Source organism: Helicoverpa armigera, chromosome 18, assembly GCF_030705265.1.
Source record: "Helicoverpa armigera isolate CAAS_96S chromosome 18, ASM3070526v1, whole genome shotgun sequence".
Classification (NCBI taxonomy): domain Eukaryota; kingdom Metazoa; phylum Arthropoda; class Insecta; order Lepidoptera; family Noctuidae; genus Helicoverpa; species Helicoverpa armigera.
In genome coordinates, this window is record NC_087137.1 from 4994346 (window position 1) to 5014337 (window position 19992).

At 38.4% G+C, this 19992-nt stretch overlaps 1 protein-coding gene across 26 annotated transcripts; it reads left to right on the forward strand.

Annotated features, from left to right (window-relative positions):
- The first annotated feature begins 1395 nt into the window (after window positions 1-1395).
- Window positions 1396-19971, forward strand: LOC110383365 (zinc finger protein ZFP2). 26 transcript variants are annotated; one of them, XM_049850024.2, is made up of 22 exons: window positions 1396-1587; window positions 3711-3882; window positions 4289-4502; window positions 4755-4820; window positions 5013-5105; window positions 5508-5591; window positions 6160-6304; window positions 7877-7987; window positions 8141-8251; window positions 8463-8573; window positions 8709-8819; window positions 9311-9394; window positions 9986-10156; window positions 10406-10576; window positions 10700-10870; window positions 11128-11298; window positions 13697-13766; window positions 14045-14206; window positions 14485-14619; window positions 15123-15247; window positions 15465-15547; window positions 15634-19971. In XM_049850024.2, the coding sequence occupies exons 2-21, from the start codon at window positions 3848-3850 to the stop codon at window positions 15533-15535; spliced, it is 2412 nt and encodes an 803-aa protein (XP_049705981.2). In that variant the 5' UTR covers window positions 1396-1587; window positions 3711-3847; the 3' UTR covers window positions 15536-15547; window positions 15634-19971. The 26 variants fall into 26 exon arrangements, with proteins under 26 accessions (XP_049705981.2, XP_049706016.2, XP_049706012.2 ...); XM_049850059.2 differs by having other exon boundaries at window positions 10073-10156; XM_049850046.2 differs by having other exon boundaries at window positions 1397-1587; window positions 15141-15247.
- The last annotated feature ends 21 nt before the right edge of the window (window positions 19972-19992 follow it).

Consider the following 19992-nt stretch of genomic DNA (forward strand, 5'->3'; position numbering starts at 1 on the left):
TGTAACAATGTCATTTTATCTTCTATGAAAATTGTATCTTTGATTTAATTTAAATACGGGATTCACCACGAAACTTCGGTTCCGTAGTTCGGTGATTCCAGATTTACAATAAATTGAAACAATATAAATCCTTTAAAGTATTTGGCAACACTGCTATCTGCAAACGATAAGGCAGCCTCATTTTGATTACAACTACAACCTTTTATTACAATGCAATGTTTTCCTTGAATGCTTCATAATAACGGGCTTTCTTTATGGAACATGGACTATCTTTTTGAACTGTTATTTATGCATTAAAACTAATTATATCTTACTTTATTACAACATGAATTTATAAAATCAAAGAAATGAATGTAATTTCTTCCTCAGCTGACACATTAACCTGTTCATGATATGGAATGATGACCAAATAATGGTTCTTCTAGAAAGGAAAATCATTATTTAGGTATACCAAGGTATAAATAAATAAATAAATACCTTGCCTTCTGGGTACTAATATCATTCAATAATGTATAATCCCGCTAACAACGGAAGTTTAGTAACATATTAAAAAACTTAATGTTAACTTTAACACAAGTTAAAACTTACTTAACAAAATACTTTAATATTACCTATGTAAAGTATGTTAAAAATTATATTTGCTATTATTTTGACGAAGTTCCGTTCTATTTACTACAATCAGTAATATAACTTTATAATATTACGAACTCACTTCAGATTGACCTATATTTTTATTAATCACCTAGCATAAAATGTAATTCTTAAGTACCTCATCTGATCCATTTTATTATACCTAGATACTAGTGCAGATTGGTAGATAATTGAAATTAATTTGACTAAATAAAATTTATGTGGGTAGGTATTAGAACTTCCTTATTGAGTACAGCAAAAAGATACCGAATAATTAATAAGAGTCAGTTGTCTTGCAGACTTTGATATAGGTTATCTGGCCTAGTTCGCAAGCAGAACAGCATAATCAATAAATCAGTAGTTATCCTAGATAACACTACCAATAGGAATCAGATAAGTTTGACATCACATTTTATGATGGCTGAAGAAACACGGAAATCGAAAAAAAAATACAAGAAATTTTATTGCTCAGTATGCCATATCTTCACCAACTCGGAATATCAATTAAATCAGCATTTAAACGGAATTCGCCATCAACAGAAGAAAATATTTTCACCATTAACTAGCGACAATTTAGATAAAATTGAATGCAATAGTCTAGTTTATATTCCGGCATTCATAATTCTTATCATAACAGTATTCGTTTTTTGTTATACAATTGTTTTGCATTCGTATTGACAGCCATCGCTAATGATTAACATAAATAAAACATTAAATTGTAGTTAACGACGCCTTAAATTTCGCGCCATAATTTTAATTGGCGGAGAAGTCGTCCCCAAGCGTTCACGGCTTCTATGCGCACGAACGAACGCGCAGAACAATGAGGTAGCAGCCATTTTATGTCGGTGTCTAAGAAAAACATAATTCGAATGGCCAATCTTAACGAAATTGTGTAATTAGTGATATAATTTATGTGATTCTGTATACACTACTATATTTAGGTGTTTCTTTACTTATGTGAGTAGAATATAACTTTTGATATACATATATAATGGTATAATAACATAAGCGCGATGAAACCTAACATTTTGCATAAAAAAGAAATAATAATAAATTGTATCTCATTCCCCCCATACATTATGAAAGGTCGTTGTATTTCCAATAACTACAAGTCTTTCGTTTGCAAATGTTGTTTATGTTTACAGATAGTAACTAAAGAGTATTAACACAAAGTACTTTCTGTAGATTTAGCTCGGGATAATATGACATAACTTTCACCGAAACGTTGAATAAAGTATTATAACCCGTTTTGTTTACATTAGACTTGTATTGGTTACTAAATTACTTGTCGTATGACAACCGGCGTCGCGCAGCCTCGGCTTGAAAGTTGGGGACAAAATTCAATAACGAATTGGCCATTTTATTGATGGCCGGGGGGGAGGCTGGGTGGAGACAGTCGGTCGGTGAGCTTCCGCCATTTAATTTGTTAGACATTTTAGCTGTTTCATTATGTTTTCTTGTTTACATTTTCGTATATCTACCGATTAGAGTTACCGCTGTATATGTGAACAAGTTTACATACATATCTGCATATGCTACACAAATATGCTAAAGATAAGCGTTCTTGTGTGAGTGTATGCTATTATATTATTCGTATACATGCCTATATAACTACTTATCTATTGCGTTTCGCATACATATCTCCGGCTTTTTATGCACCTATCTACTGTGCCCAGTCAACGGCCTAACTACTTATATAAAACTGCAATTTATATTGTACCTAATACCTAATCTATTTTGTTTTTGTTTACCTGTTTATTTTTTTTGTTTGTCAAGTGTACTTTGATGTCTAATATTCGCTAGATTATCGTGTAACCTATGTCAGTGCCTGCCTATTTGTGTCTTAGCACATTGTACCTAATTTTTTTTTGTTGCCTTGTTTGTTTGTTACCACCTGATTTTGTATTATTTTGTTTCTACCTAATTACATTTGTTACGAAAACTTAAGCTTTTTATTTCCAATTTATTAGTTAGTCTCTCATTTTACCGAATGGATTTTTTTATTTATTTGCTTTATAAAAAAAATCATAGGTACCTATAAATATACCCATTGGTATGATTTTTTGGTCATGCCATCAAGAATGACTAGTACAATATTTATGATTTCAGGGTTATAAGACTTGCGTAAATCATTACTACCTTATCGGACTTGAAACTTAACGGATTATAATTTTTCATTTATAGTCTGCAGTCTATTAACCGAGCTTTTCGAAGTCCATTTTTGGGCGCGTTTATGCCACAACACCCGGTCCAGAAACTTCCGCATTCAAGCCATCCCAATAACTTTTCTAATCTAGTTATTTAAACAAACCTTTCAAATTAATTACCAGTGTTTTATAGTTATTTACTCCATTAATTTAGATTACTTTATGCCGACAAATTCCGCTTTAAGGTTTAGCGGTGTTTTTCCAAGAGGCAGATGAGACATTCTATTTTCTCAGAGGATGTGTCAGCTCATCTGCTTTTTTAACTCTCATTGCGGATGTTTTAGCGTACGATCACCGCTTATGTTTAGGCGGGACCTCAGCTTATCGACCTTATCTTACTATTAAATACGAAAAAACAAATAGAAACTGCAAATAAAGTCATCCAAATGAACGAAACATTCTTGATTTTATTTTGTTACGTTTACGCCTTACCTATGAATCATTAAAGTTTAAAGTAAATAAGTTGAATTGAAGGACTAATCCAGAATCCATTCATCAATGATTGACGTCAATTGGAGAGACAACAGTAATATTAAGACAAAAATTTTAGTAATTACTGTGCAGTGCGGAGACTAATGTTTATGGCTTTTCGGGTCTTAGACTGTGCATTCTTCACTTATGTATAGAACAGATTGATGCATCAAGTAGGTGATATATAGGAATTGGTGCTTGCTAGCACTCATAACTAACTAATGAAGTAAAATCTTTCAACTCCCGCAAATCAGACACAAGTCTCGGGACGTGTTTCAAAGTTCCTGGATCACCAAATTAATTTATAATTGTACCTTCTCACGAAGTTATCTGGCACAAGTTGAGAGAAGAGGTGGTGTTAGTTGCAGTTTCCATAACCATTTGACGTGAAGTTCTTTGCAGGTGGCAGAAGTTGAAAATGGGGGAGCAAAGAGGTCGCCATTAGTTTCCCAGCACATTGGGGCGTAGGCGTCGGGGGTGTGGCACGGGGCGTGGGGGTCCCCGTGCCACCCCCTGGCGACCTACTCGCCACTATCTCCATGTTCGAACAGCAGATCAAGGCTGAACCCATGAGGTAAGCTCTTCCACAGGGCACAACATTGGCGCAATGTCATAGTCGTTACCTGTTTTGAAAGCAGTCAAGGAAACACATAACACATTATGAATATTTTTCTAGAAAAAGCTTTTGAAATGATCACCGAGAGATTTTTAAAAGCTACTTAAAATAAGTCGCATTACTAAACTATTATTCAGGCTACAAACTTTCAAAGTTCAAAATTATACTTTCAAAGTCACACCAAGTCACGAATATCGTGTTCTTGCTATATTGGTTAACAATACCAAACCTAGACTTCACACTTCACACAATTCCGATTTAATTGGAAGGTTTTACACAATTGACCATATAGGAAATAGGAACAGGACTAGGTAAGCTGGATAACTTTCGGGGAAGTTACTGACTTGCATTTTTTACGTTGCAGTTTCTACACATCTCATCCACACGTACACACCGGTCCCCCAACAATAATTCGGTCAGATTCAAGCCATGCCTCTATCATCAACATGAACCAGCATCACCAAACACACCAGGAGGATTCTAAAGATAGCCTCATAGTACAACAGCAAGTACAACATCAGCAAGATCTCATGGAACAACACCAGCAACAACAAGAAATGCAACAACAAGACGATGAGGTAAGTTGCCAATTAGAGGTTCACGTGATCAACGGAGACAGTAGAAATTCCACAAATTTACGGTCCCATGCCATCTTTATCTGGTAATAAAAGTATGCTTTTGATTAAATACGAGCGGTCGCAAACTTTTGGCATAAATGTAGATCCCGGATCAAAATCAAATCCCGGAATTTCTGCTATAAATTCAGATTCCTCACGCGGTAAATAAATAATAATCCGGAACTGTTTCTGAACTTTCGAATAATTTTCCAGCTGAGCTTCAAAGGCATGGAAGATGAAGGAGTTGAAATGGATATGGATGGACGACAATGTTCTCAGGTACGACTATTCGCTCTCTATTAACACATTACGGAATACTACGTACCTTAGAAGATCTTATGTCGAGAAAATACTTACGGTGAACCACCTGTACCTGTATTTGCGCCGAAAATGGTTTGGTTATCGTTCACTGTACGTACTTTCTCAAAACGAAGAGTTTTCTTTCTTACAATGTTGCAATCGTTTGAACAGGGTATGGGGGTGGACATGGGATCAGTACAAACTAAAATGGAAGTATCAAATGGTGGACAGTCGACGCCTCGATCTAAGCCACAGGCCTGTAAGGTGAGTGAAATAACATAACAAAGCTTTCGTATACTGGATCTGAAATGTATTAAATAAATAAGAACAAAAAAAACTTATAGACAGAAAAAATATAAATTCCATCTTCGTCTGAGGAGCTTAATAAAAAAACCGACTCCTCCATCGATGAATGTTCCGGAATTATAAAACCTAAATAGTGTAGGAATCGTTTTTTGTAGTCCTAAATACAAAATTTGTTGGAAAAAAATAATAAAAAATATTTTAAAATGTGCACATCAGGCCCTTTCATTTGATACCCCATGTGAACTAGTAGCTCCGTTTTGAAATTTCGATCCCCTTCAAAAACATAGACAATTATTTGGTACAGCTGTACCTCATGTGGACAAAAGTACCTAAATAAAATCTTGTTACCCCTTTTTCCAGGTGTGTGGCAAAGTTTTGTCGTCAGCTTCTTCATACTATGTCCACATGAAGCTCCACTCAGGAAACAAACCCTTTCAGTGCACTGTAAGTATATGAATTACGGAATACCCAATAAAGATCAGAAATATAATAAAATAAACTCACCAACACGTGTAAGCGCCATAGCAATTTTACTTACAACGGGCCCGAAAATGTTGATCAAAGCCAACGTACCTGGGAAGTATTGTAAAGTACAGGTTCTTACTGTCTTTTGTTTGGCTGATCCGGTTTTTACTCACCTTTAAAACTTGGGTGTATTAAGAAATGCAAAATGCTATTGGCATTTGTACAATACCATCCCTTTCAGGTAACGAAGGGTCTTACAAAAGCAGTTATAGTAAGGCAAATAAAAAAACAAACAATGTAGGTACTTAGCGTTTGTGATTTTTAATTAATAAAAAACATTTTATTGAGGCTACATGCGACTAACAGACTCAGCAGACCCTTTGAACACTACTTGTTTTACACGATTTCAGCCAATTCACGTGAGAACTACTTCCCGTAGGAACCCTAATAAATAAAGCCCTTTACTCGGAGAACGTGTAGCATTATTATGAAAGAATGCTAGACTATTGAAATGTACGAATTAAGAGTCTCTTTCCTGTCGACATAGGTGTGCGATGCAGCTTTTTGCCGCAAGCCGTACCTAGAGGTGCACATGCGCACCCACACGGGCGAGCGCCCATTCCAATGCGACCTCTGCCTCAAGCGCTTCACGCAGAAGTCCAGTCTCAACACGCACAAACGCGTGCACACAGGTCAGTGTAAACCAACCCTAACGGAGACTTGCATTCAAGCATCTCGGTGTTGTATACAGGCTTACAAAAAACAGATTCTAATAAAGTCCCTTGCACAAAAAAATCGTTCTGTTTTTCGTCCGCCTAAATAAATAATATTTTTCAAACTATTACCTAATCTTTAATGCGAATTCAAGCGAACGCAATATCGCATTTGTGCAGTAAACAAAATTAATGAGCGCTTGAAAAATATTGATTTATTCGATATATTTGTTGTGGTATCTTAAGATGATATTGATGATTGCATCATTGTTGTTGAATGCAATTTAATGTAATTTCCATATTATTTTTTATCTGCCAGTCAAGTAAGAATGCATTATGCACAGAAAAATTCCATTTTATTTTTTGTAAATCGCTGAAAAGATTCCCCCCCAAAAAACTGATATTTAAATTGTTATAGGGATGAATGTTTAAACACTGATTTTAGGATGGAGGTATTAGGAGATTTATATGGAAGTTACATTTTACCTACTCTGAACTGGAAAAACTCAATAAATAAATTCCCATACTTTAAGAATGTACCATGAGGGGATTGTTCAAAAATTACCTATGAAACAAATTGGATTCTTATATTTTCAAGTTGACCTCCTCCTGTTTCCGCGAAACCAAAATATTTAAAATTATTTTGTTATTGTTTTAAATTTTCCATTGGCTACTTGTTGTTGATTATGGCTTATATCCTGTTTTGACGCCCTGATAAACGAGCTATTTTGTATTTTATACATATTATGTATTGTCTTTTTCTTGTTTACTCATACTTATTATTTTATTTACGCTGGATGTGCTACATATTTATTTATTTATAACTTGCATTTTGCTAGGAAAGCATTATGATATATATTTTTTATGCAAATATGTTTCTTTTTCTGAAACTATGTATGTAAGTAGATAGTGATTTTGTCCTTCTGAAGAGTTGGTCAAGTTCGTATCACCATGTGATATCAGATTTGCCCCATAATGTCTTATATTCCTACCTACAGTACATATAATGTCGTCTCTCCTTTCTTCCATTAATTATCAGTACCTCACTGGGTAGAACTTAATTTTCTTTATTTTCATAGTGCTTATTTATTCTTACTTATAAGCACGCGGCCTCTGGACGGAGCTTTTTACGACTTTTATTCAGACACCTTTATTATACAATATTGTTTATATACCATCCATTTTACTTATCATATTCAATCTAATGAAAGTACACGTACAAAACATTTAGCCTAGTAGGACACTGGTGCGACACACAATTCGTTGACTTAGTTGACAATACATATGCTTAACATACGACCTGTGAATAGTTTTTGAGTTGTGCCAATAGAGCTAATAGTCTTTTCGCAAAAAGATCAGGGCGTGAGGAAGGCTTCGTTGATGTGAGGTAAACAGGGGGAGGTAAAGAACTCACAATGGATACGATGCGAGCTCGGGCATCACTGTGCCGTAGTTAGCAACCAGTCGCTGGGCATCCTTTGTGTGTTCTTGTTTAACGTGGTGTTGCCAACAATGTGAGCGTGTGTTGTTGGAATGTGGCCTGGGTTCTAGATGAGCACATGCGCGCGTTGATGGTGAAGGACCGGCCCTACAAGTGTGAGCTCTGTCAGATGCGGTTCACGCAGAGCTCCAGCCTCAACCGACACAAGAAAATTCACACGGGTGGGTTGATATGTTTAGCACCGCCCCGTGCCGACTCTCGCTGCAGTCCCAGCGTACTGTCCACTTCGTACTCGGCTCTTAAAGCCCGACCTCTTAGTCCGTTCAACAGTTGAGTGTAAGCCGTATTCTGACTCATTCGATGGTTTCGTTCAGAGGAACACAGACGTGCGCTGCTGGCTAAGGATCGGCCCTACCAATGCGGCATCTGCTTTGTGAGATTCACCCAGAAATCAAGTTTGGGCCGGCACGGAAAAATACATACCGGTGGGTCCCTACCTCTACCTCCTGCCAACTTGTGCGTGACGTTTTCCTTGAGGCAGAACGGTACTAACGTGTATTATGTTATAGAGATAGCCTACCTCCCCCTGAATGTGTGTGAATGGTTTCATTTATTTAACATATTAGGTAATATAATGAAATACATATTGTTTGAGAGGGTGCTGCGATGCTATATCGAAACTCGTATAACTTATAGAGGAGCACAGACGAGCCCTGTTAGAGAAAGTGCGGCCGTACCAGTGCCACATCTGTTTTATGCGCTTCACTCAGAAGTCCAGCCTGGGACGACATGGGAAAATACACACTGGTAGGCATTTTCCCCTAAAATCCTTAAGTAGACAATGAATTTGTTATTATACGTTAGCTCACGTTACTAGGCAGTAACATTAGCAGTGCGTCGAGCTGGACCGTTACTTTAGCTGAATTTTGTTGGTATTTCTAGAGGAGCACATCCAATCGCTGATCAACAAAGTGCGCCCCTATCAATGCGACATCTGTGACAAGCGGTTCACTCAGAAGTCCAGCCTTGGCACTCATAAACGTATACACACCGGTGGGTCCCTTGATATTTCCTTTATTTTGGTTCGGTCTCGAAGTCACAATGCCTGTAGGTACACAGATCTTTCATTCAAACTTGTACCTACAATTTTGGCTTTGACACCTACGTTTTGTGAATAGTTTTAAGGGCTCCCTGACCTATGTAATAGAAATTATTATTTTGCATGTCATCCGTACATGGTTAGCGATTTGGAAGTGATACATTGTTTCGTTTCAGTCTCTATATATAAAGCTTACATTAGGTTACACACGCTCAAAAACTATTCACAAACAGTTAAGTAAAGCATGTGTACGTTGTGATGATTTCCGTTAAGTTATAGGAGAGAGAATGTCTGATGGACAAATAACGTGGTTAAAATTCCCTCATGGTAGTCAGTTGGAAGCAATGGCAATCGGTATACGGTTACTGAGCTGAGTAGAATTATTTGTCCATCGTGGTTTTGTTTTGTTTCTCTGTCCCCCCGTGTCCGTGTGTTGGCGGCGCAGGGGAGCGGCCGTTCCAGTGCACCGTCTGCCTCAAGTCCTTCACGCAGAAGTGCGCGCTCAATTTGCACGAAAAAATACATACGGGTTAGTAGCCCACATATATTATAATCCGCAGTATTCCTATCGGTACGACTAGCGTTAACTTGCGACTCGTCATGCAGTCATTTCATTTAGCGTCATGCTTCGCTCCTATTTTTCCGTTGCCCGCCTAACCCGTTTTTTTACCCTCCCTGTTTTTGATAGCTTCCATCTCGTTGCTTTCGACTAACATCTCGATTTCTTTAACTCATTCAATTGCGCGCTTTACGTACTTCTGCAATCACTGATAATTTCCCGCCTATCATATTATTAATCTGCCGGTCATTCGCCCTCTTATTCCTCTCATTCTGCATACAACTCGGTGTTTTAGCATTTATCATTTTATCATTTCTTCATGGATATTAATTCATTCACAAAAGCGGTAATGCAATCGCCGCAATGACGCATTCTTGGCGCCCCAGCACCGTTGTCCGGTGCTGGAAATCAAAATTGGGTTCACGAAATTGGGGGCGAATCGGTCGCCGCGTGCGACGCTCGATGCGGTCGAGATTGGCAGTGGGCGGGTGGCCAAAGCACACGTTGCTACGATGCGTCGGCGACGTGCGTTACTCGCTTTTGTGTGTGCACTGGGCGCAGTGCAAGGGCGTCCTTTCGCGTGCGGGCAATGCCCGGCGGCGTTCGCCCGCCGCCCCTACTTGGACATTCACATGCGCACGCATACAGGCGAGCGGCCCTATCAGTGCGACGCGTGTCTGAAGCGCTTCACGCAGAAGTCCAGCCTCAATATACATAAGAGGACGCACACAGGTGGGTGACCCCGCGGGCCGGACTGGCCGTCCGCCCGCCCACGCCTCTCTCCACTCGCATTCCGCCTCTCCTCCGAATCTGTCCCGAGTACACGAGCGATCGCGAGCCTTTCTCAAACTAACGTAGTGAAAGATTTGGAGCGGAGTACGCGGCGAGCGGCGACCGGTCCGCGCCGCGACCTCCGTAGAGCGAGGGCGTCTAGCGTCCTTGCGGGCTCGCCGCCGCTATAATATATGTGTTGGGCACCAGTCCAGGGCAGACCGTTCCAGTGCCTGTCGTGCCCAGCCGCCTTCACCTGCAAGCAATACCTGGAGATACACACGCGCACCCACACCGGCGAGCGGCCCTATCAGTGCGACATCTGCCTGAAGCGCTTCACACAGAAATCCAGTCTCAACATCCACAAGCGGACGCACTCAGGTACGTGGGTGGCCGGCGAGCAGCGGCCACTAGGGAGGAATGAACGTATGTGGGCTACTAGAGTGCGTGCACGCGGGGAGGCGGGCCGCCACGCCGCGCGCTAACTGTGTCGCTCGTCCACAGTGCAGGGGCGGCCCTTCCAGTGCCTGCAGTGCCCCGCCGCCTTCACCTGCAAGCAGTACCTCGAGATACACAACCGCACGCACACCGGCGAGCGCCCCTACCAGTGTGACGTATGCCTCAAGAGATTCGCGCAAAAATCTACACTCAATATACACAAACGAACGCACACAGGTCAGTCGACAACGCTCAGCGCACGCTTTCATATGATTTTTTCTCCTTTATTTAAACATTCATTTTCACTAGCAAATTCTTATTTCGTGACATTATTGCTATATTTTCTATATTTTCACATGTTTGTATTCAAAGTTGTCGGTGCCACATAACTATGTAATCGTAAGTCTTATGTGAGTATAATGCTATGCTGTGTATGGTGCAATAGCTATGTTGTAAGAAATGAATAAAGACTAATATTGTGCGCGGGTGGTCAGTGCAAGGGCGTCCGTACCAATGCATGGAGTGCCCGGCGGCGTTCACTTGCAAGCCGTACCTGGAGATACACATGCGTACGCACACGGGGGAAAGGCCGTTCGAGTGCGATGTCTGTTACAAACGCTTCACGCAGAAATCCACGCTCAACATTCACAAGCGAATTCATACCGGTACGACCACATCGCGTTCCCTCCATATGCGTGTTTTGTGCACACAACCGGCCCTAGCTATTTTAGGAGCGTTTAGTTTTTATAGACAGATATCGGTCACTAATTAATTACCAAATGACATAGACGCATTAGATCTGGGAATGGCCTTTGTTACTTGTTTCTGGCTGGTTAAGAGTAATGGATACTTGACATCTATACAACAACTTATATCCCTCTGTGGAAACTAAACGACTCGGCTGTGTGTACAAGCTCTTACAGCTCTTCAACCTACTTGCATGGGCGTAGCCAGCTTTGGGCTCAGGGTGGGGCAGCAGTCAACAGTCAAAGGGCGGGGGCCCTCCGATTTTTTGTATCTTGACCCGTTAATCTCAAACTTGTTAATCTCTTAATTTGAGAGGTTTATATTTTCAGATACAGAAAATAAACAATCACACATAGGACAAAAGCCAAAAGTAAGGGCATATGGTTTGTAAATACGTGAGCGAAGCGAGCGCGAAATTTTTATCGGACTTAAACCAAATATAACGTAAAATTTTGCCCAAACGTACTTAACTTTTTGTTTGTTAAAAAATGCAAAAATAAGGGCATATAGTTTCTGAAACCGCGAGCGAAGCGAGCGTGAAATTTTTATCGGACTTAAACCAAATATTACGTAAAATTAAGCCCAAACGTAGTACTTAACTGTTTGTTTGTTGAAAATGCAAAATAAGGGCATATAGTTTTGAATACGCGAGCGAAGCGAGCGAAATTATCGGACTTTATTACGTAAAAGCCCAAACGTACTTAACTTTTGTTTCTTGACAAATATAAATATAGTTTCTGAATACGCGAGCGAAGCGAGCGCGAAATAATTATTTTTAAGACTCAAAACCAAAACTAAAATGTCGCCCAAATAAACATTTTCATGAATGGGGACTAGGTACGACACACCGATTTACGTCCATACGAAAACCAACTCGCTCGCATAGATAAGTCGATAAAATAAAGTTAGATAACGTATAGCAACGTCGCGCAGCTAAGCTTCGCGGACCACTCGGAATGCCTCCAGGGACCACCAGTGGTCCGCGGATCACCGGTTAAGAACCACTGTGCTAAACGATCGTTCTATTGTACAGGTCGTACATGGCTGGGCAAGCAAAATAGCGAGCGCGGTTTTTACACTAGGATAAAATTGCATTTCCGAAATTTTGATCACATCTACCAGATCCATCTCCTTCAATGCATTATTTTTTGGATTAGATGGATGGCTCGGCTCGCTACGCCACATAGCAACTATTCTTTTAGGGAATACTGCTCGCTTTCAAATGACGCGCGCACCGCGGACGTTCGGGAACTCGAGCGTGCATTTTGTTTTGATCACGCTCTTTTCAAAGTCGAATTTTTTTTGTGCAGTAACTTATGGATAGTACATATGTTGTTGATGTTGTTAGTTAGAGTTAGTAAAAAAAACTTTGTTTAATCAGACACCTTATAGGTCAGAGCCAGGGCCCAGTGTGGGGCAAGTGCCCCAGCTTGCCCCAGTGTGGCTACGCCCATGTGAAAGAGTTATTCATATCCCAGTGATTGAAAGATGCATATCTATCTTTTCTTTTCAATAAAACATTTTGCCCATGTCTAATGCTTCGCCTCTCGCGGCTCTCGCTCGCTCGACCCGCATCCCGCTCAGGGGGGGGCAGCTGCCCCTCCCTGCCCGTACCTCGCTACGCCCATGCCTACTTGAAGTATTGAATGCTAACCGATGATTCATAGTAAAAGCTTAGTGTGACTAACAGATAAAAAACATTGTATTACTAACTTAACTAGGACTATTTATATAACTGCTACACAGTAGGTCAATTAGCAACACAAACTTAACAAGCAACTATTGCATGTTGGGCGTACATTTGGATGCGCAGTCAACAAGCTCCATAATACAAACAAACACATTAAAGCTTACTCAACTAGATTTATTTGCATGGCATTTCAAATGCGTTGAAAATCGCATGTAACACAATATAATCACAACTCAATAATGTTTTTCGTCTGGTAGCTTACTATTGATAGAAAGTAGTGATATATTCACTTAGGTTGGAAGATAGCTATGGTTCGTTTAGAAGACGGCAAATTGCTTTAACAGGCAGAAACTTTGTCATTCTGAACTTAATGATGTGGCACCGACAACTGATTGTAAGTTTTAATTTTAATCATCCGCTACATCATCACTTGAGTTTCAGTATTATTATTTATTATAATTTCTTGGCTTACATTCATTAATTTCAGACTGCATCACTCTCTAATCGCATCTTGCCGTCTTTCTAACATCATTTGCCTTCATTCTCGCTTTTCACCGATTTTATTCAACTCATTGCTTTTGTTTCCTCCCTTTTTTTCTAGTTTTACAGCAAACTTTGTGTTTCAGGTGAACGCCCATATGCTTGTGATATTTGTCAGAAACGTTTTGCTGTAAAGAGCTACGTAACAGCGCACAGGTGGGTTTACTAGAATTTATTCTCATTTATTTCAAGGTATTTTTAAACCAAGTTACATGGAAACCATATAAAGAATATTATTGAAAAAAAAAACCTTAATTATTTCGAGTCCAATTAAAAGGGGACCATCCAAGGAGGATGATTGATAAATGTTGCTAACTCCTTACATCTGATGGTCCCGAAATAAAAAAAAAGGGATTACCGGTCTACATTTCAAATTTCGAACACCTTGCAAGGAGGAAGATATATAAACGCTAACCACAAACTCGTTACACCAGATGGTCCCACGTGGCCGACAAGCCGCTGAACTGCGACCGGTGCTCGATGTCGTTCACGTCGAAGTCCCAGTTCGCGCTGCACATCCGCACGCACTCCACCGGCTCGTGCTACGAGTGCAGCGTCTGCGGACGCTCCTTCGTCAGGGACAGCTATCTAATAAGGTGAGGTTTTGTTCAAAGTAAGCATTACATATATATGGTGCAATGGTGACCATGCCGGACCGACGAACTGATGGTCCCTGGTTCGATTCCCGGTACTGTCAACATTCTTCGTAGGACCTCGTGCACAGCAGTCGCACTAAACGACAACTAGATCAAAGAGGCTGTTCTAGTACTGGCTGCGTAATGTAACTCTTGACAGTCATCCACTTGTACCAGACAGCCGGATAGGATACACCAATTCTATGCAAAATATAACATAAATACTTACTTGTAAACAGACACCACAACCGCGTCCACCGCGAGAACCACAGCAACGTGTCGGCGAACAGCATCGGCACCATCAACAGTGTTGCCACCAACACCAACAATTCTAACAACAGCAACTTCGACTCCCCCGGCGTTTGTGACTTAAGGTATGACGTTATAAGTAACACTACATTTTAACCTAGAAAGGCAGTACAGCTTTCTACATAATTAATTTATGAGTACACTAGTTGTACCGAGGGGACTACTTCCCACATCTGGCTAAAAATAGCCTGTATGTTGTTCTGATGCATAAGCTGTATCACTGCAAGTTGAAACAAAATCCGATCATTAGCTTTTTTGGGAAAGAGATACAAACAGATGTATCTATAAATTGGAATTCTCATTCTCATAGTCTCATTACATCGGTGCTTATCTATAGTTTTTATTCATATATGTAGTAAGCATAGCGAAATAAAGTATGCTATAAATCAGGATGTCTCTTAGAAATATAACATTAAATTAGTTCATATGCATTCCAAGTGAGGTACCAAGGTACGGCTTAGAATCCCTCTCTACAAAGCACGAAGTAGATTGAAGCTTTAATAATACACATCGCAAACTTAGAACAAATTGCTTTACCTACGATCAGATCCATAGAAGCGATTGATAGACGCCAATTTCTTTGCAGCTTTGTACCAATGGTGAATCGTTACATGACATCCCAAGGGACCCAAGTGTCCATGCAAGACACGAGCAAAATGTCAGCGATGTCGCCACAGTCTATTGCGTCTATTTGTAAGTATAATTTCAAAGAAACTTGTTACTGAAGTTTTATCTCATGAAAGCAGGTAAACTATGCTGGTGTGTGCACTATGCTCTTTGTGACTCGACCACTGCTGAACGCTCCCTAACTTACTCATGCGAAGACAATGTGCATGCTACCTTCATAATACAACCGCATTCGTGAGATAAAATTGAGCTCCTAGTTTACAATTTTAATGTATTTTTGCAGCGTCGCCCCCTCCTTCGCATACCCCTACGCCGCAGCCCCAGATGTCCGGTCAGCTGCATCTCGCAGACTGATCGCCAAGTTAGGTATGTTTAATATCAGTATTTATACGTAGCAAGTTTTTATATATTTGAATACAGGAGTTGTAATTGTGATGAATGCGTTCTTCCAGCTCTCGGTTGAACAGCATGCAGCCAGAGTGCAATATTATATATTTGGCAGCCATCAACAAGAGCAGCTATCATTGATAACGATGTAATCGAGCAGGAGACAGGCAGCTCCTCGCTAGGATCGTCAGCATGGACTCATGCAGTCTTATTTGTTTATTATATTTGGAGTTATTTATTTATACTGTTGATTTGGTCGGGCGTGGTGTGAGCTAGAAGTGTCCGCGTGGACTGCAGAGCGCAGGATCGAGTTGGTTTCGTTACGCTTGTGGAATCCCTCGAGAACACCCGGTGGACATCACAATAGAGACGAGGATGTAGTGAGTAGTCACGTAGCGGTACCGCCTATGATAATATATGCATTGTGATTTATACCTACAACTGTGATTTATCTATACCATCACATGATTATATTAATTTCCGTGGTGGCGTTCATAAATCAATACTTAAAAGTCTCATCATGATAGTTTGTAGGCCTAAAATTTTGATCTCATATTCTAATTTGCTTAGTGATAAATTTTGGAATCGTAAATGGTAAATCTCCAACTTAAAAAATTCTAAATTTTAATGTTCGTCATTCGCTTATCATCGTCATACCCATCCTTCATTAGTTGTAGAGAAATGTAACAATATCTTATTGCGATGCTTTAACTTAGAACGTGTCAGTGTATATGGAAGTTCAGTAATTTTATATAAAGCTGTTACCGACGAGTGGTAATGTATTTTGATCGCTGAAGAATATAAAGGACTCTAGATAATACTCCTCAAGGCTAATCCATAAGAATACTTTAAATAAAAATCAGGTTTCATATAAAAAAATAATAATAATAGTAAATGATAAGTACAAATAATAATCCCATAAACAAGCAGAGTCCTGAGAGGCAATATTGAAAGCTTCACAAAATTAATAACTTTTAATATGATGTTTATTGGAGAAATCCAGAGAAGTGCCTGTTGCAACATAAAATTGGCAATATTTTTTAAACGTATTACGTTCAGACTAAAGTTATGTTCAGTGTTCAATGTGTGGAGAGCGCGGTCACCGGCCGGAGTCCGCGCTGTGCGTCTCGCAGTAATAGTGAGGCGTACTGGGTGTTAGGAGTCGTAGCTGTATCTTGTGGGCGTTTCATAAACAGAGAGCATAATTTGTGAAGCTTCTTACTAAAACTTTGTGTGCCTTCTAGCGGATAGCGACATTAGGCAATATCAATCATAACACCATTGATAAACTTCATTTATATTTTTCAAATTTCTGATGAGATTAAATATTCACTTTAAAGTGTAGTCATCATAAACATTGTTACATAATTATTTACCCATTTAGGATATCGCAATATATATACATATATATGTAACAAACGTATTTTGGCAAGAGGCATAACTTTACTGTTTTTCGAATAATAGTAATAATGAATAGTGTATAGTGCAGTAGTCTTCCAATACCTTGAGACAGTTCTTGCGCACTGAGTAGTGCAGCTAAAGTGTCCGCTGCGGGGGTTCCTTATGGTTTGCCATTATTGATATCAAAGATAGATTGGTGCCATTTCTATGTAAATGATGTGGTAGAGTAAGTTTAGTTAAGTCTGCAGGTCAGGGTAGAACTGGAAATAAAATATTGTAAGAGCTCTAATATGTAATACATAGTGTTAAACCGACATTTATACCTATTGTTTTACAACTTCCCGTGTTGTTAATTTTGATGCATTATTTTATTTCCATGATGTATGTGTCCATGTGCTGGTTCAGCAAATGTAAATAAATATTGGTAGTGTTTATTTATTCAAGTATATCGAGGTGAAAACCATTCAAAATTATAATAAGTGTATGATTTGTAGGAATGTCTCATTCTACGGTCATACCAAATATCGAACTGAGAATATAATTGGAATTAATGTTAGATTTAGCGCAGAACTATACTTTGGGTACTATAAAGATCAAAATTTCTTGTAGATGTACATAAGTATACATATAATAATATATACATATGAATGTTGTTTGATAGTCCTCAATATTTTTTTATATTTTGATAGTTCTGTATTTGATGGAAACACGAAAAAAATAGGCCAATATCTCATTATCATTTTAAAATAATAAATGTGTACACCGTATGTTAAGATAAAGTAAAATATGATGAGGATGCATTTAGTTGCCCACAAATCTAAGAGTAACATCTAAACTTTTCCGTATATTAATAAACTTTTAAACGTTTTTAGTAAGTTTCTTACCAAGCCATTGATAACAGTATTATTTAGACAAACTAGAACTTGGGTTTAAAGAGTAGTATAAATCTTTCAGCTACCATTATAAAAGATCACCATTGAAATTTTAAAACCATAGTTATCAATAGTTTGTATGTAACAGCATTGGTAGGGACGACAAGTATTAGGTGCCTTCCAATGCTGATTACCTTATATAATTATATTATCCATAGATATTATTGATGGAAATAGAAACACCAACATAGTGACCTAGTACATAAATACATATTTTAAATATATTGATGTCCCTCAGTTTTCCTAACGCTCGGCAAGGGTGATTGTTTCTTTTTGAATTCTAGGATTAGTAATATATTTTTGTTATTATTATATTATGTTCACTGTCTTTATGATTGTTTTATCTTTATTATTATTGCATTACCCTATCGTTACTTCACCCTAGCCGAGTGAGCTGGCGAGTCGAGGACACGCGGTCCTTGTTAATTACGAGATGTACTCTGGATTCTTAATTCTACACGCAGAGTATAATTCATATATTTATATTGATAAGAGGAGAACTTTTCGGTGAATATGTTTCGTAATAAATAAGGACCCTAAAAATAACCGTGAAGGCCACACTTTGCAACTGATTTCTAAGAGCTGCTAAGTATACGTTGGATTTGCAATTTGTGTGCCTTCGTTGGCAACTATTTTACATACCGATGTTAGTTAACCTATTTTAAGAAGTGAATAATGATACCCTTGAATTTACGTAATTGTGAAAGTGGTGATGATTTGTTTCTCTTTGTCTACTTATTTTTTTGAACCGTAGAAAAGACTGAGGAATTCACAACGTTAAAAAGAATACTCACGCGATAAAATTGGCAGTGTTGGTTTGTGTTGTTGTTATTTTGTTGTTAACATCGGAGTGGTTGTGGTTGACGGACCAACCAGTTTCTTTCTTTGTAAGCCGTTATTGAATTTTGGTTAGAGAAAATCGTACATATCCTTCCCCGTGAATGTATAACGTATACTTCCCTCGTCGAGGCGGACTACTAGTCTAGGGGGCCGCGAGCCGCCGACCACTTACACTAAACTTGATCGTGGTAGTTTTATGAAATAACAGTGAGCCTTGTGTAATCATAATGTCTAAGGTACATAAATATTTAGTTGTATTGTATCGTTAGATTTACGTGAACTTCCGCTTTGCCAACATATTGCGTTGCTTACATTATAATCATACGAGAGTACAGCCTAAGGATTTTAACTTTTTTTATATACTGAGAGCTATTTCTAAGTCACTGATTTTATACTATTTCTAATTATACGCTAAACAAAAAATAAAAGGCTATGAGCCACACTTTACCAAGTTTTGGAGTATTTTACATCCCTTTGAGTGCAATTTTTTATTAAAATTCAAATACAAACATCATGGCATGATGATAATTTGTACGGTCATTTAGTTATAGCTCTTCAGAGTTTTAATGACCAATATTTTAACTACAACCGTTTTTTCTTTATTGTTAAAATTTTTAGGCTAGTTTATATTTTAAATAAGTTAGATTTGTTAATTGTGGTGTATTACATTTACATTGCACGTGATTATAGCTCTCACAGCCTCCTTTACAGGTGATTATTTAGTTATTTTTGTAGTCTGAAATGATTGTGATAAATTTATTATTATAATTATATTGGTTTGTTTTGTAGAACTGGAGTCTTTCATATTGTTTATTGTTGATACTTTGAGTATACAATCTGCAACGTGATGTAGCGGTAGGGAGAGGCTGTTAGAGCGTTTATGTAGTCAGCATTATATATATGCTTTAATGTGATTTTTTAAATGTACTCTTTATTATAGTCTCATCAATCAATATTATAATTAGCGAACTAACAAAAAACCTTTAATTTTTTTCAGTTCATAGTGATTTATATTGAGATCAAAATAAATACAGAGTTTATATTTTAATTTTATGAAAAAAAAATATACATTGTAAAATTATTCTTTAGTGCTCATTTTGCAGAGCTCTATAAAAAATGAAACTATATGAATGCAAAATAACAAGTCACGATTCTTTTAGAAGTCGCCATGTAGTGGAAAAAAATAAACGTGCCATGATATTTGTGGCTATTTATTTTGTTTATTTTCAATACCCATTTTTATTTTATTTT